The sequence below is a fragment of the Vicia villosa genome, unplaced genomic scaffold (assembly GCF_029867415.1).
Source record: "Vicia villosa cultivar HV-30 ecotype Madison, WI unplaced genomic scaffold, Vvil1.0 ctg.001262F_1_1, whole genome shotgun sequence".
Lineage (NCBI taxonomy): Eukaryota > Viridiplantae > Streptophyta > Magnoliopsida > Fabales > Fabaceae > Vicia > Vicia villosa.
The window spans coordinates 347608-365270 of record NW_026705552.1 but is presented as its reverse complement, the minus strand read 5'-3'; the positions used below and the strand labels follow the sequence as shown (position 1 = coordinate 365270).

At 36.3% G+C, this 17663-nt stretch overlaps 3 protein-coding genes across 3 annotated transcripts; all 3 read right to left on the bottom strand.

Moving 5' to 3' along the window:
* Window positions 1–262: 262 nt before the first annotated feature.
* On the bottom strand, window positions 263–2361 carry LOC131634232 (cytochrome P450 76T24-like). The gene is made up of 3 exons (XM_058904886.1): window positions 2246–2361; window positions 1222–2111; window positions 263–1043 (listed from the first exon to the last, which is right to left on the bottom strand). Exons 2-3 carry the CDS (start codon window positions 2107–2109, stop codon window positions 459–461), a joined length of 1473 nt encoding a protein of 490 aa, XP_058760869.1. The 5' UTR covers window positions 2110–2111; window positions 2246–2361; the 3' UTR covers window positions 263–458.
* An 11197-nt stretch (window positions 2362–13558) lies between these two features.
* LOC131634228 (uncharacterized) lies at window positions 13559–16165 on the bottom strand. The gene is made up of 3 exons (XM_058904881.1): window positions 16022–16165; window positions 14985–15775; window positions 13559–14456 (listed from the first exon to the last, which is right to left on the bottom strand). The coding sequence occupies exons 1-3, from the start codon at window positions 16163–16165 to the stop codon at window positions 13559–13561; spliced, it is 1833 nt and encodes a 610-aa protein (XP_058760864.1).
* Window positions 16166–16177: 12 nt separating this feature from the next.
* Window positions 16178–17005, bottom strand: LOC131634227 (uncharacterized). The gene has a single exon (XM_058904879.1). It carries the CDS (start codon window positions 17003–17005, stop codon window positions 16178–16180), a length of 828 nt encoding a protein of 275 aa, XP_058760862.1.
* Window positions 17006–17663: the final 658 nt, after the last annotated feature.

Sequence of the window (17663 nt, the reverse complement as noted above, 5' to 3'; positions counted from 1 at the left end):
CAATTCAATTGACTTGAGTTCTAAATAATTTTTTTTTTTGAGATATTGATATTTTGAAAAATATTTGAGACATTGATATTTTGAAAAATATTGGAGAAAATTGCTTATTTAGGTATTTGGTTTCAGAACACGATTATGAAAAAAAAAAAATCAAAATATGTCGCTAGCGACTTATATAAATTTGGAGGGAGGGAGTAGAAGAAACTACATGAATCTCTATAAAATATTCAGTGAAAAACAGAAGTATACAAAAGTAGGAAATTTTATTTACTATATTATATTGTTTTAGCATACTCTCCATAAACTTAGGAGTGGAAACTTAAAAGTTACAATCCCACACAAACTATAATACAAAATTATTAAAGTAAAAGCAAAAACTATATAAGAATACAATATACTCCCCTAAAACCCAATCTCCAGCAAGATTAATATAATAATACATGGATTTGGATAAGTACTTAATACACTTTGTTTAGTGCAACTGGAATAGCTCTTAGAGATTTGTCCATGTCCATGTCCTTAAACTCCATATTGTTTTCAAGTTTCCAATCAAATGAGTTGATCAATGATCCCAACATCAAATGCAACATCCTAACAGCCAATGGTGATCCTGGACATATACGTCTTCCACTCCCAAATGGTGTAAGCTTAAAGTGTCGTCCTTTCACATCTATTTCAGATCCTATAAACCTTTCTGGTGAAAACAAATGAGCATCCTCCCATATGTCTGTTCTACCAATAGCCCATTCATTTATCAAAACTTGAGCACCCTTTGGAATTGTGTATCCTGATATTTCCACATCTACCCTTGCTTTTCGAGGAAGCAACATTGGAGCTGGAGGGTATAAACGTAAACTCTCTTTTACCACTGCTTGTAAGTATGGAAGCCTATCCATGTCTGATTCATCAACTGGATTTCCTATTCCAATAGTCTCCTCAAGTTCCTTTTTGGCTTTTGACATAATCTCTGGATTGTGTACTAGTTCACTCAATGCTCTTTCTAATCCATATGCTGTTGTATCTGTTCCCGCCACAAGCAAATCCTGATAAAAGTACAACATTCACGTGTAAAGTAAATCATCAGGGCCGTCTTTAAGAGTGTACAAACTGTGACTAAATAAGTCTTCTATTTATTTTGCCACAGTTAAATTTAAAATGGCCATGTGCATGATTATATAAAAGTAGAAGATAAAATGGTGAAAGAGAAATGAAAATACTTACAAGTAATAGATGTTTAATTTGTTTTTTATCCATCTTCTGCTTATCTTCTTTGGAAATGTCCAACAAGGTGTCTAACATGTCATTCTTTGAAATATAATGTTCACTTTCTCTCATCTTCATTCGCTTATCTATTATGATATCTAAGGCATAAAATACCTTTTCAACATAATTAGTAGTGTGTTTCTTAATGCCTTGTGGGTCCAAAATTTTCAACACAGGAAAATGATCAGAGATGTTTGGTGTTCCCACAGCTTTTAGGAGAGTGGAAACTATATCCTTATACTCATCATCCAAAGACTCAACAAAATCTTGAGACACAAAAGTGTAGGACAAAAAATTAATGCAAGCCTTGAAAGCAGCTCTTCCAATATCAACAGCTTCACCAGTTAAGCTGCTTTTATGCATATCATTGAGAAGATCTTTGAGTTTCATACGTCTAAGTTCTGTACTTGCGTCAAGAGTCTTGGTGGAGAATAGATTATTATGACATATTTTCCTAAGGTGTTGCCAGAGAGGTGAAAATGGGAGGAAAACTAAGCTAAAATTGTCATGGTTGTGAGTTGTTGTGTTATGAGGAACAGATCTATCAGTGAACAAAGAATCATGAGTATGGAGAATCTCTTTGGCCATATCAGAAGAAGAGATTATTATAGTGGTTTCAGTGCATAGGTTTATACGCATAACAGGACCATAAAACTTAGCAAAATTTGCAAGTGTTTGTTGTGGCTTGTTGTACAAATCAATAACGTTTGACATGATAGTGAAAAAAGAAGGTCCAGGTGGAAGCTTGTAGTTTGAATTTTTGCTTTTTGCATAAAGTGAACCAACAAAGTATGTGGCAATGCATGTCAACAAAAAGAGCACTGCACTAGTACTCATGTAATCCATGTCTGAGGTAAACAAGGCAAACAATTAATTATCAAGCATTATATAAATTATCATATAAAAGCAAGGGAAATTAGTGCAGATTAGTTATTAAAGCTAGAAATAATTAGAAAGAAGAGGCAATTAATTAAGTACTTACTTAAGTACTTCTACAAAGTCACCACCAGAGGTATTAATTATGAGTTGGAAGGACTTTTGCATTTTGCTTTCTACTTCACCCCAATTTATAGGAGGAGAACATGAAGTTATGCCCACTTCAAAACAAATACAAACAATTTAATACTGAGTTATTTTTATGAGCTTAAAATATTAATAGATGTTAGTTAGTGTTGTTAAAATATCTCTTTCAGTAAAATTATTAAATTTTCATATTTTTGTTAGGAAGCATCTTGGCTTCTTCCCTTCCAACATGTGACATTTTATTTATTTTTAAGAAGTGAAATTGTAGTCCCTAGAATAAATATTACACCAAAAAAATTATATTATACGTTATATGAACAGTTATATTTTTTATTAAGCTTTATGATAAAATATTTAATAGTTTGAAATAGCAAAAGATACTCTATGAAACCAACACAGTATTAAGAAAATTATTTGGTCATATACTTACAAACAAATGAGAGAGTGCATTTGGCATGCCATGTGATTCTAGTTAATATACTCCCAACTGGAGCCTACCAATAATACTAAAAAAAGTAATAATTGATTGATTATTGGCCATTGGTTTTAATTTGAAATTAGACAGCTAAATGGAAATAAGTTTTAATAAGTGTTCCGGTATGCATATTTAAATCCCCATTTAACAGTTTTAATAAGTGTTCCGGTATGCATATTTAAATCCCACTTTTAAGCTACCGGAACTCTTTTTCTAAGTGTTCCGGTGTGATTTTTTTTGAACCGGAAAACTTTAAAAAAGTGTTCCGGTTTATATATTTTTGGGTGTTTTAATTTTTTTTGAAAATATGAGGAAAAAATGAAAAAACTTAAAATATGTATTATTTATAAGAGGGTATTTCGGTCCAAAATTTTTTCGTGTAGGGGTACAGGTCTAATTGTAGGTGTACAAAATAAATTTTTCTCGTATATGCTACTTTATTATTTAATCTAAATTATTGTTTGTGATAATGTTAATGTTTTGTTAGTACTGATAGTGGAAAGAAAATAATTTTATTCATTAATTTTAATAATATAACGTTTTTTATAAATTGATTATCAGTAGTAGATTTGAATGGTTTAAAGGTTTTTGGAGTTTTAATTTTTTTTAAGGGTCTCAAATTTAATAGTATTTATCTGTGGTTTGTCATTCTTGTATACATATGGTGTGTCTTCTTTTAAAGAAATGACAAAAGCTTTTGCATGGCTGTAATCTTTAATATGAATAAAGCACTTTATCAGGTTCAATACTCCTTTATATACAATGTTGTCCTTGAAGGGGTAAGTTTAATAACCCCGTTGCATGTTTTGCGATATATTTAGCCCTTATCCCCATGAATAAAGATATAAAGTAAATTTATGTGTTGCCTTAAATCCATTTACAATTACAAATATGTCAATCAAAACATAATATAATGCAGCTTCATTTAACATTATTTTTCACAAATTTGATATGTATGATTAGCTTAACTGATAAACATATGTTCTCAGTGTTAACACCAAATTAAGCGATAACAACTTTGGATATTCTAACTTGAATCATTACTTACATGAACATTATGAAAAAAAATAATGAGCACTAGGGGTACTCAAACCCAAATACACAGAGGATGAAATAATAGCAAACAATAATGCTAAACTATTCTACAAAACATAATATATTACAAAAAGTCGAGAGGACGATTACTCCACTCGTAGAAGTTACAAGTTATTGTTGTAGTTTTTTCTGATTCTTCCTCATGTATTAGTACTTTCAATTCTTGTTTATTTTTTTGGGTTAAATATGTTTCTGGTCCTTATAAATATCATATATTATATTTTTAGTCTTTATTAAAAAAATTATATATTTTGATTTCTATAAAAAATTTATGCATGTGGTTTTAATCTATGTTATTTTCTGAAATTTTGAAAATTATTTAATTATTCTTTAATATTTAAATTTTTAAATACTTTTTGTCATACTGGAAAATATTTATTTACTAAATTTTAAAATTTTTTAAAATAAAAAAAATTAAATATGAATTTTTTAAAATTTAAAAGATAATGATAAAAGTAATAAAAATTTTGACTTAGAAATTAAATTTTGAGTTTTTTTTCAAGAAATCTTTTATAACGTTCTAAACATGTATGTAAAATAATAATTCAATAATACACATTGGTTTAACAGTAGGAACTAAAACTATATGCATAATAATTTTATAGGATTAAAACATGTCACTTTTTCTTACGAAGCCCAAAAGCAAAATTTGGTAATTTCTAGATACCAAAAATATATTCAACCATATTTTTTTTTTGACAAAATCAAACTTAACTTCTTTCATTATTCAAGTAATAGAAAATACAAGGAGGAATTTCATCAAATAACATACGTCGAGTCCAAGAACTGGCCGCCTTAGCTAAGGTATGAGCAACCAAGTTCGCTTGACGTTTAACAAACTTAACCTCAAAGTGGGGGAAATCTAGTAACAACAATTTAATAGAAGAAATAATAAACTTAAACTCTGAAGTGCCATGAGTATTAGATCGAAGACTCTGGACAACCAACTGGGAATCACTTTCAAACAGAACATAATCAAGGCGTTGGTTGATCACTCCAAGGATAGCTTCTTTAAGGGCTAAGGCTTCAGCTTCTAGAATAGATAAATTACCACGATCCCAAGCAGTACCAGCAATAATAAAATCTCCATGATCATCCCGAAGGCACCACCCACGGTTCGTTGTGCCTAAAAGACGGTTAAAACCTGCATCCACACTACACTTAAAGAACCCACTCGGTGGCTTATTCCAATGTAACAGAATCTCTTGGTTACCGTCAGTGTGACGTACCTGTTGAGCAGAAAACCATTCCTGCCACTTATGCAAGGCCAACCAACCAAGTCTAGTAGCTTCTTCTTTCTCATTATTCCAAACCCAATCATTCTTATTCTTCCACAAGCCCTCTATCATTACAGCTACCCTGCCAGCAAGGTATTTGTCTTCCTTACTACAAATATCAATAATAACAGATTTAACATCCGGAAGAGAATGGAGACGGGGAAATATAACATCATACAAACCTGCTGCCCGCCAAGAAGAAATTGCATCCGAACACCCAAAAAAGACATGCCAATCATCTTCAAAATCATTATCACAGAAAGAACAATGAAGAACACAAGGAACATGGCGATGTCGGAGACGCACCCTTGTCGAGAGGCAATCCCGGCAAATTCTCCAAAGAAGATGTTTTACTCTATTCGGTGCCGATATCTTCCACAAACTATTCCAATTAACGTTCATATCCAACCCCCTATTTCTATTCCTCGCCTTCCTCCAAATACGGTACCCCGACCGGACACTGTATAACCCATCCTTTTCTTCCTTCCAAACCAATCTATCAACCGTTACTTCCTCAACCAATGGAACTTGTAGAATATTTTTTGTAGCTGTAACAACAAATAGATCCCGAATTGCTCTCATGTTCCACTGTTTAACATTAGGCAGTAACAAATCCTTCACTGTAATGTTGTACGCACCCTGGCCTTGCGGTCCATCCAAACACCCTTCATAATTACCGCGGAGCCACGGTTCATGCATGACCTTTATGTTGCTACCATCACCTATACTCCACCTGCTCCCCAACATAAGAACCGCCCTCGCTTTCCAAATCCCACTCCAAACAAAACTGGGGTTATAACCAAGAGTAGCATCAAATAGAGAAGTTCTCGGAAAGTACCTGGCTTTGTAGATACGTGAAACAAGAGCCCGAGGATTAGACATAATAAACCAACCTTGTTTAGCTACCATGGCCATGTTAAAAGCTTTAAAATCTCTAAAACCCAACCCGCCTTCCTCCTTTAAATCAGTCAACTTGTCCCACGCCATCCATCTGATCCCCTTACTATGCGACCCACCTCCCCACCAGAAGGAATTAATCATTTTCTCAATATCATCAATCACACCATCCGGAAGAAGAAAGATACTCATAATATAAGCTGGAATAGCCTGGAGAACAGACTTAATCATGATCTCTTTACCTGCCCTGGATAAAGACCTACCCCTCCAAGAATTAATACGCTTCCAGATACGATCTTTAATAAAAGAGAAGGTTTCCTTCTTACTTCGACCTATCACCGAAGGCAGTCCCAGGTACCTCCCTGTACCAAGAACATGACGGACCCCCATAACCTTAGCCAGATCCTCTTGAGCAGGGATGCTCAGGTTACGACTGAAAAAGACTTCCGATTTAGACATATTAATTTCCTGACCCGCCGCCTTAGCATATAAATCAAGTAACTCCATAATATGACGAACTTCTGAGAGTGTTGCCCTGCAAAAAAGAAAACAATCGTCAGCAAAAAGTAGATGGGACACACTAGGTGCCCCTCTACAGATTTGGACACCATGGATGTCACCCCTGGCCACATAGCTCTTTATAAGAGTAGAGAGACCTTCTGAAATAAGAGTGAAGAGATAAGGAGACAGTGGGTCTCCTTGCCTCAGTCCTCTTCCTGGTTCAATAGGTCCGACACAGTCTGAGTTAACCAGCACAGAATAGTTCACCGAAGTCACACACATCATCATCCAGTGGATCCACTTATCAGCAAAACCCATTCTTTCAAGCACCCCTCGAAGGAATCCCCAATCCACCCTATCGTAAGCTTTACTAATGTCAATCTTTAAAGCTAACGACACTTTCCTACCAACCGTTTTCCTTTTGAGATGATGGATAATCTCTGTAGCTATCATCGCATTATGTAAAATAGATCTACCTTCCACAAACGCCGATTGTTCTTCTGACACACATTTATCCAACACAGTTTTGAGTCTATTTGCCAAAACTTTCGATACAATCTTATAAATCACATTACAAAGCGAAATGGGCCTGAAGTCTTTCATTGTACTTGGCATATTTTTTTATTCTTGATAGAGCGGCATATATTTGACAATGACTAAAATAGAACAGAGAAAGTTGAGGCCGACAAAATTTAACAATTAACTTTGTGACTTGTTGAAATTCTGGTAAGACAGACTCAGAATGTCATACACAATGTCACGACATCTTTTCTGTCATCAGCTTAGCTGAGGCAGTACATACAGATCCCCCAATTTTTTATTACTTCTAACATCCAGAAGTCTGGAAGTGTTGGGATCACATATCAGTTCAGTTAACATAAACAAATCTGCTTTGCAGAGATTCTGTGTTAGCACAGTCATTAAATCACACACTGATGTCATGCACGATGTTATGACATCCAAACTAAACTTACAAATAAACAATGCAGAAACATAAATAACACAGAGAAAAATTGTTTACCCAGTTCGGTTCTAACTAACCTACTCTGGGGGCATACCAAGCCAGGGATGAAGTCCACTATTAGCAGTATCAATTCAGAGCTAAACTCCCAGTTTACAACTCCTCACTTAATCACTACCCAATGACCCCTCTACCTAGGTTCTCCCTAGATATGGAATATCTCCATTCCACTCCCAATCATAGCAATGATGTCTAGCAGTCAGCAACTCAGCCACTGCATCGACAGCTTAATCACCAACAATTTAAATATACATAATGGAGTAGTTCCAAGAATACAATCTTCACTCATTGCTTCACAGCTTCTGAGTGAATAAAGTAAACCTCTTACCTACAGGCTTCGAGGCACAAATCAGTGATCATCCCACAACCTGGGTGGTTCACTTAAACAACAAACCCTAATGACTATATTATGATCGTTAAGTTTACAAGGCTACAAAGATTCCTATATATAACCTGATCCTAGTTGGACTTGGGCTTAAAAACGCAGCACTCCATGCTGTTACAAATCAGCAGATTTCTTCTGCTACAAACAAGGCCTTTTAATCATAACTTACCTAATTTATCTCCTAAATTAGTAACTGCTGAATCTTCAATCTTCAGATTTGATTCTTCAAAATTCTGACTTGATTCTTTGACCTTTAAAACTGCGCCACATAGGATTACATAATATTCACATAGAATATTCTGTATCTTTTAAAACCAAACTGAATCTTCCTTCCTCAGTTCTGCAGGCGCGATGTCATGGTTGAAGTCATGACATCCCTTGTAACATCTTGCTTCAGTACCTGTTTTGTTCTTTTAATATTTGCAAGAGTACATTACATTACATTCAGCTGCTATTATGTTTTAGCCAAGCATGGATGCCAATAAGACAATAATACAGAACAGAGCACTAACAATCTCCCCCTTTGGCTTATTTCGGCTAAAACTAAACATAAATAATAAATACACATTAACTCCAAGAGCAGCTGCTTCAACCTTCAGGATACCTAGGCTGAACCACACCATAACATCTTCAGTCTGCTTCTACTTCTGTCTTCAAATCTTCCTTTGTTTCTTTTGACAGTAGCAAAATCAGCGTCAGCCTCTCTCCCCCTTTTTAGCCATAATATGACAAAGATGTATACAATGTCATAATATGCAATGGAAGAACCTGTAACTCCCCCTGCACATGAGGAAGAAGATACGAAAACCAATTCTTGCCACTGTAGTTCTCCAAGAACTAGCCCTTGTAACTCAGAACACAAATCACAATTGTGTTCATAACTCAGATCACAAATCACAACTAAAACGTCTCCCTTCTCGAAGACTGAACAAGAAGATGCATGCTCATTGTTATTGCTGTAACACCATTGGTAGAGATTCATGATTTCCCCACCCTGTGTTATTCTGAGCAGAGTTTGGTAGAGGAACCCATCGCAATACCAAATTTGGACGCACCCAACACAAACACACACGAAACACATCTTTGAGAGATTTGATATCTGAAGCCTGTTGCGAAGATGCTAATTTATAGCCATTGGAGAATCATAGGAAGTAACGATAGTCTTTGGTCTTGTTCAACGGTCAACCTATTAATTAGGAAACAGTTCTAAAAGCAATTACTCTTTCCAAAGCAGTTTTTTCCTTGTTTGACTCTGCAGAATCAATGTCTTTAACTATGTCATGACATCCTGTCAGACATTGTCCCTCTTTCACCCCTCAAGCACATAGCTTAAGATTCTTTAAGAGACTTTGACAAAGCATCCTATGAACCACGTAATAGACCTCCTACTCCTTTACTGACTCACTAGTCATAGACTTCTGTTGTTCTGATCACCTTGAGACTGTATACTGCAACTGTGAAGAGCCTTCCAACACTTGTTGACATACAGCCACTAGAACAGTTCAAGATTTGTGGATACCAGACGCACATGGTTAAATAAAACTTTTCATAGGAAACTTCCTCTAACTAAATTGAAAAAGCTCCTGCTGACTTGGACCACCTTCATTATGATGATAGAGTATAACAGACCAAGATAATTTTCTAGAATTATATCTTGAACTAAGAAGACACTCCCCCTATCTGAGATAATTTTTGCTTCATACAGGAAAACTTGTAATGATGAATGGAAAATATAAGACGCATCTTCATATCTTCAAGAGCGCACCCTCTGCCTAACTAACTAGCTGACACACTTCACTATTACAAAGTAACTCCTTTACAAAAGATACTCACATCAGAATTTAGATGTTATAACATCTTGTATATCATTAAGATACAGTTGAACAGTTCAGTACATTCAACTAACTCCACTTCTCTTTCTTCAACAGATTCAAGTCTACCACCTTATCTCCACCTGAAATAATCAACAAATAACCCTTTGACACTTGATGCTTCCATAGAAAGGTTGCCACAAACTCAACATAAAGAACTGCCACACTTTCCAAATTTGGAATCCTTAGTTTGCTTGCTACACAAGATCCAGACTGCCACTTCATGTACCTTGAAATAGAAGAAACTTCTAAATAGCTCTTGAACATCTCTTCAACAGATAGGTCTGAACCTAATTTTTACTGGTGTCTTCAAGTGTTGTGATGTAACATACAAAACAAAGCATCACATACATCTTCTTCATCTTCTTCCACATAGTTGATGTAAATATCCAGCTCCCATCAAGATACTCACCATCTCCTATATGTTTCTTCTTCTTGAATCAACTCACCAGCCAACCATTGCCTTTCTTAATGCTTAATTGAAGATAACACAGAACTATAATTGATGCATAGTTCAAATCAGACCATGGACACTTCATATACATACTTAGCTCCCGACAGAGTATATGAATCTGTATTGAGGCTGTACATCCAATAAGTACTAAGTCTCCTGTCAAAGCACCTATTAGTCACTCAGATAGAATTTGCTGCTCACACCAGGTCCTTCTAAATGATCTCTTCTTCATACATGAAAGCATTCTTCTTGAAAATGATGTTACAACATCTGTTATGACATCATTTATTTAGACTCTTTGGATTTCTCATTCAACATCTCCAGTATGACACTTGGGGAAAGACAAAGAAAGCACGACCAACATCATCAACTCAGCTACACAGCAGTCATGATTAAGGGATAATATATGCCATATCTCAATAAACTTTTCTTCAGACTTCTCTTCTGACTTTGAGATAATGGATGCCACAATCTGTACCCCATGAAGAGATTCCCTCAACAAGGTTTCTGGAACAGATTCACTGATGACATAACTCCTGAAACTACCTCAGATTCCACACAGTAATCTGACTCCCTTGAATCATCACACAATATTCAAAACCATATTTCACTATGCACGATACACAGTATTCAGTTTTCACCACTAACTGTTCTATGATTAAGAAAACAATTCACACATCTGGTTCCTTTGATCAAAAGAACATACCAGATATAAGCTCATCTTGAATTTTCATAGAGGTCTTGAAAAGAAAAACTGAATGAATCCTTTCACTTGCACTGAGCTCTACTTCCAACTCCCATAAGCTTATGCCTGAAATAAGCTGACATTTGGGATGGAAGGTTCAGTTGATTGTATTCTGACCAATCAACACAAAAAGCAGATGTCTCCTCTTCCAGATCAGGAGTAGGTTCCAAACAAATGTACTCACACTACATAAGTTTAGCACCAGAACATCTGTTCTTCAACTGGTAGCTGCATACCAGTATGCCATCAGTTCCTTCTTCTTGGAACACACAATTCTTGACAATCTTGAGGATTATCAAAAAACTTTGCAGATGAACATGAGGAACACTGATCATATGAACCTCTTCAACCTCAATAACCATGCCTTTATGAGAGGACTTGAGAAAAGATCTCAAGTATCTTTGACACTTGTACTAAAGTTGAAAACAATCTGCTACAAATTCTGTTGAAAACCATATAACCCTAGAGATCTTCTTTCAAAGATAGGATTATGCATCAGATGCTATGCAGCAGAAAATAGCCATATATCAACAGAGATTACACAATGCTTACTCCCAGAACCAGTTGTAAGCATGACATCCAAGAATTGCAGCTGAACAATCCAACAATATGCTTGCTTCTTCTTCAAGTAACACAACAAGACCTAACCAATATTCTGACCAGAAGGAAACAAATAAGCACAAAGAATACCTTATCATTAACTTCACTCCCGCATGAAGGTTTTGAAAATCTTCTTCTCTGTACCTTGCTATATGCTGAATAAAACACCCCAAATTCTTCACTCCCGCATGAATAATTTGGATATCCTTGAAATCAGTAACACCATCTTCCCTTGCCAAGAAAATACACCTGTTATGGTCAGTTTGGTCCAGTCTTCCACACATAGGTCCATCCTCCACTTCTAGGGACCATTCAATATGAACATGAATGTTCGAACAATCAACTACCTCCAACAACCAGAAAGTATCTTCCATGGATCTCACCCAGAAACAGACAGGATGCCTGCTCTGATACCAATTGAAATTCTGGTAAGACAGACTCAGAATGTCATACACAATGTCACGACATCTTTTCTGTCATCAGCTTAGCTGAGGCAGTACATACAGATCCCCCAATTTTTTATTACTTCTAACATCCAGAAGTCTGGAAGTGTTGGGATCACATATCAGTTCAGTTAACATAAACAAATCTGCTTTGCAGAGATTCTGTGTTAGCACAGTCATTAAATCACACACTGATGTCATGCACGATGTTATGACATCCAAACTAAACTTACAAATAAACAATGCAGAAACATAAATAACACAGAGAAAAATTGTTTACCCAGTTCGGTTCTAACTAACCTACTCTGGGGGCATACCAAGCCAGGGATGAAGTCCACTATTAGCAGTATCAATTCAGAGCTAAACTCCCAGTTTACAACTCCTCACTTAATCACTACCCAATGACCCCTCTACCTAGGTTCTCCCTAGATATGGAATATCTCCATTCCACTCCCAATCATAGCAATGATGTCTAGCAGTCAGCAACTCAGCCACTGCATCGACAGCTTAATCACCAACAATTTAAATATACATAATGGAGTAGTTCCAAGAATACAATCTTCACTCATTGCTTCACAGCTTCTGAGTGAATAAAGTAAACCTCTTACCTACAGGCTTCGAGGCACAAATCAGTGATCATCCCACAACCTGGGTGGTTCACTTAAACAACAAACCCTAATGACTATATTATGATCGTTAAGTTTACAAGGCTACAAAGATTCCTATATATAACCTGATCCTAGTTGGACTTGGGCTTAAAAACGCAGCACTCCATGCTGTTACAAATCAGCAGATTTCTTCTGCTACAAACAAGGCCTTTTAATCATAACTTACCTAATTTATCTCCTAAATTAGTAACTGCTGAATCTTCAATCTTCAGATTTGATTCTTCAAAATTCTGACTTGATTCTTTGACCTTTAAAACTGCGCCACATAGGATTACATAATATTCACATAGAATATTCTGTATCTTTTAAAACCAAACTGAATCTTCCTTCCTCAGTTCTGCAGGCGCGATGTCATGGTTGAAGTCATGACATCCCTTGTAACATCTTGCTTCAGTACCTGTTTTGTTCTTTTAATATTTGCAAGAGTACATTACATTACATTCAGCTGCTATTATGTTTTAGCCAAGCATGGATGCCAATAAGACAATAATACAGAACAGAGCACTAACACTTGTTAATTGTACAAAAATTGAAAACTATCTTCTTTTTTTTTTAATAAGCAATTGATAATATAAAGCTCGCACTAGGGGTGCAACCCTTACAAAAAACACTAAATAGCGTTTGAACAGGATAAAGGAAGTTTAAACCATTCATAATAAATGGCACTAAACTTAGAGTAACCAAAAGACAACCATCTCCAAGATAGGAAGATGATATTGGAACAAACCACATCATAGCAAAAAGCTTCCCCCTTAAAGATTATGGCATTCCTCATGAGCCATATGCACCAAATAATGACAATCCAGACGATGTTAATCTTCAACCTATGATTAGCATTATTCACTTTTTCCAAATCTCTTTCACCACATGACAATTAAAAAAGAGATGAGAAATAACTTCCGGATGGTTACCACAAAACACACAATCCTTATTTATGATGCTAGTAACTCCTCTTTTCAACAACTCATCTTTGGAAGGAATTTTTTCAATGAAGAATCTCCAAGCAAAAACTTTCATCTTAGGAGGAATTTTAAGCTCCCACATCGCTTTCAACAATTTAATCAAGTGGTTTGGCCTAGCAAAGGATTTTGAAACATTAACAATATTTGAAATGCTAGCTACCAAAAACTCCTTTTCCGGATTTATGCGCCACACAAAGTTGTCATTCTCCAATTCAATCGGAATGTAAGAGTTCACGTCGGCACAAAAACGGGCCCAACAAGACATCCCCCGAACAGCCGCAGCCGCTGTAGAAGTGGAAGCCCCAGTCGAAAAAACAGTGGCTGCCCCACCACGAAATAAAGCCTCCAACTCCCAATAGTGCTTACCGTTATTCCAAACCAACACATCCGCAACCGCACAATTTTTTATGGTTGACATATCAAACAAATCCGGGTAAAGCTCACGAAGATATTGATCACCCAACCACAAACTATGCCAAAAAAGAATACTTTTACCATTTTTACAACAACACGAAAAACACCCGGTAAAACCGCTAGCAACAAAATCATTAATCAAATTATTGTTGGTAATATCTCTCCACCATATTGAATCATCATTTCTACTCATATCTCCGTTAGAAGCTTGCATCTTGAGTTTAGGACAATGATATCTCAAAGAAATAAATCTACTCCAAATAGCATTATCCTCTCTCAAAATTCTCCACTTCCATTTCAAGAGAAGAGCTTTATTTACTTCCGCCACATCTCTCACTCCAAGCCCTCCCTTCTCTTTCGGTCTACAAACATTCTTCCACTTCACCAATGAATGCACTTTTTTTCAAAACTCCCTCCCCATAAAAAAACACTTTGAAGTCTTCTTATCTCTTGGATCACCTTACCCGGAGCTTTGAAGAAAGATAAGGTGAAAGTTGGGATTGCATTTAAAATCGAATTGACAAGAGTAACTCTACCTCCCATTGTTATGTTCCTTCCCTTCCAAGAAGAAAGCCGCCCCTTTATTTTATTTATCACCTCCACCCACACTTTCCTCTTTCTATGACTCTCCCCCACCATAATTCCTAAAAATTTGAAAGGAATACCTCCTTTTTTACAAGAAAGAAACGCTTTTGCCGAATTTAGGAACCAATCACCGACATTAGCACCAATAATATTACTTTTAGCAAAATTAATTTTCAAACCGGAAACAATCTCAAAACCTCTCAACAAAACTTTCAAGCTCCAAAGATTGTCACACGACGGTTCTCCAAGAATTATAGTGTCATCCGCAAATAGTAAAATATTCACAAAAATCCTCTTCCCCGTACTTGAAAGGTTTAAAATCCCCCACCTCTATCGATTTTCTCACAAGCGCGGTTAAGCCTTCCATAGCAAGAACAAAGAGAAAAGGAGATAAAGGATCTCCTTGTCTCAAACCTTTAGTCACCTTGAATTCCTTCGTTGCACTCCCGTTGACCAAAACGGACATATGACTCGTAAAAATACAGGCATCCATCCATTTCATCCACCTATCACCAAAGCCCATTCTCATCATCATCTCTCTAAGATATTGCCACGAAACGGAGTCATAAGCCTTCTCGAAATCCACCTTGAGTAAAATGCAACCTCTTTTCTTTTTCCTCATCCAATATAATAACTCATTCACCAATAAAACACCATCCATCATGGTTCTACCCGGGACAAAAGCGGTTTGATTATTGGACACCAAAATACCAATCACCTCTTTCAATCTAGCCGCCAAAATTTTTGCAATGATTTTGTAAATACTACCCACCAAACAAATGGGACGATACTCGCCTAAATTTTGCGGATTATTGTTCTTGGGAATCAAAGCTAGAAAAGAAGAAGTAATAGATTTCACAAGGGAACCTTTTCCATGGAAGTCATTGCAAAGCCGTAAAACACCCTTCCGAATGACCAACCAAAACCTTTTATAAAATTCTAAAGAATAACCATCCGGTCCCGCACTTTTGTTTCCATCACACGACCAAATGGCATCCTCCACTTCCTTCTCCGTGAACGGTCTTTCAAGGAACAAACTCTCCGGTTCACTAAGCGACTTCAAGTGCACTCCACTTAGCGTTGGTCTCTTCTCCACCTCATCATTGAAAAACGAGTTGAAATGTTTGAAAACAAAATCTTTAATTTCAAATACATCTTCTAATCTCCCCCTCTAGAGTCAAGAGCACACAAAGAGTTTCTCCTTCTCTCTTTGAGAGAATTGTGAAAAAAATGAGAGTTACAATCTCCTTCGGTTAACCATAAATGCCTTGATTTTTGACGGAGAAAACCTTCTTTTTTGTTAAGGTTTTCCCAAAAATCAATCGCCGCCTCTATCAACCACCACTTCTTCCGGAACGTTACCTGCAAAATGAGCAAACTTGTTATCTAAAAAATGCATCTCCTTTCCCGCCTCTTCTATGTTGAGATCTATCCACCCATAAACCTCCTTGTTCCATTTGATGATTTGAATTTTAAGAATTTTCATTTTTTTAACCAATCAAATATCGCCTCTACCCTTCATCATTATCTTCTTCCATTCCCCTTCCACAAAAAGAAAAAACTTCTTATGATCAAACCACAAATTGTTAAACCTAAAAGGTTTAGGTCCCCAATTTCTCTTATTATCCTTGATCCAAATTGGAGCAGGATCTGACACATCCCTTTCTCCTATTGTTTGTCCTTCTACCTTCCAATCTATAATAAAATTATCCGATAGAAGAAATCTATCCAATCTACTCATAGCACTTCCGCCACTATTTCTCCAAGTAAACTTTCCTCCTATCGTGGGAGGATCCACCAACTCCATTTCCTCTATGAACACCTTAAAATCTTCAATCTCCTTCCTATAGTTCTTCTTTGAAATACCAACTCTTTCATCCAAAGAAGTAATCATATTAAATTCTCCTCCAATGCACCAAGATCCGTCACTACTTCTCCTCTTAATGTCCAATAACCTCTTCCAAGATCTCAATCTAGAATTGTGATCACAAGAAGCATAAAAGTTGACAAAATAGATCCTTTTATTCTCCTTTTCCACACATAAACCTAAAAAACCTTCTCCTTTAAAGCTATAAATAACCTTAAAGAAATCCTTCCTCCACATAATTAAAATGCCCCCCCCCCCCGAAGCTCCTTCCGCATCCGAATGAGACCACTCCACCAAAGCCTCTCCCCATAACTCTTTAACAGTTTGAAACTGCACTCCCCTAAGTCCTGTTTCCTGAATGAAAGCAATGTCCACCCCTCCTCTTTGAATGTTAAATCCCACTCTCTCCCTCTTCACTAATTTTCCACCTCCTCTTATATTTAAGGAATAAATAATCATTAGAACTGGATTTTATTCCCCTTTGACTCCTTTTCCTCCTTAGAATCTCTCCTCTCCATCTCCTCCAATCTCAAAATAGGATCAAAAGAATTTGATGTATTTGTAATTCCCAACTTGTTCATAGAGTTCTACAGCCCTTCCGAAGCCTTCCCTAAAACTCCTTTGCCCACTCTTGAACTACAGTTCCTCACATCTGAGTGTGTTAATGAATCATCGGAAAGCGGTAAAAATTTCAATATAGAGTGAAGATTTTGAGGTCCAGAAACATTACCTGACTGGCGCTTCAGCAGATGTGGATTCGAAGGAATTTGGATTTTTTATTCTTGGATCATTGGTGGAAAGAGAACGAAACCTAGCTTCAATCACACCTCTCAAACTCTCAAAAAACTCAAAAGCTAGGGCAAAAATTTCTTCTCAAGGCAGCCACTTTTAATCCACATCAGTCTTTACAATCTCCTCCTGAGATGTCAAAGGGTGAGTAGTGGTCGCGAGGTATGATTAAAATAACCTGAAACGCATGCTCCATGATTCTTCATGTTCATATATGTGTGATCTTCGTTTTCTTATATTTGCTTTGATTTAATGAAAAATAACAGTGCTTATAGCTTCCTATGATCCATTAGAATATCTTTGAACAATTGCACCAGGTTTTTCATGG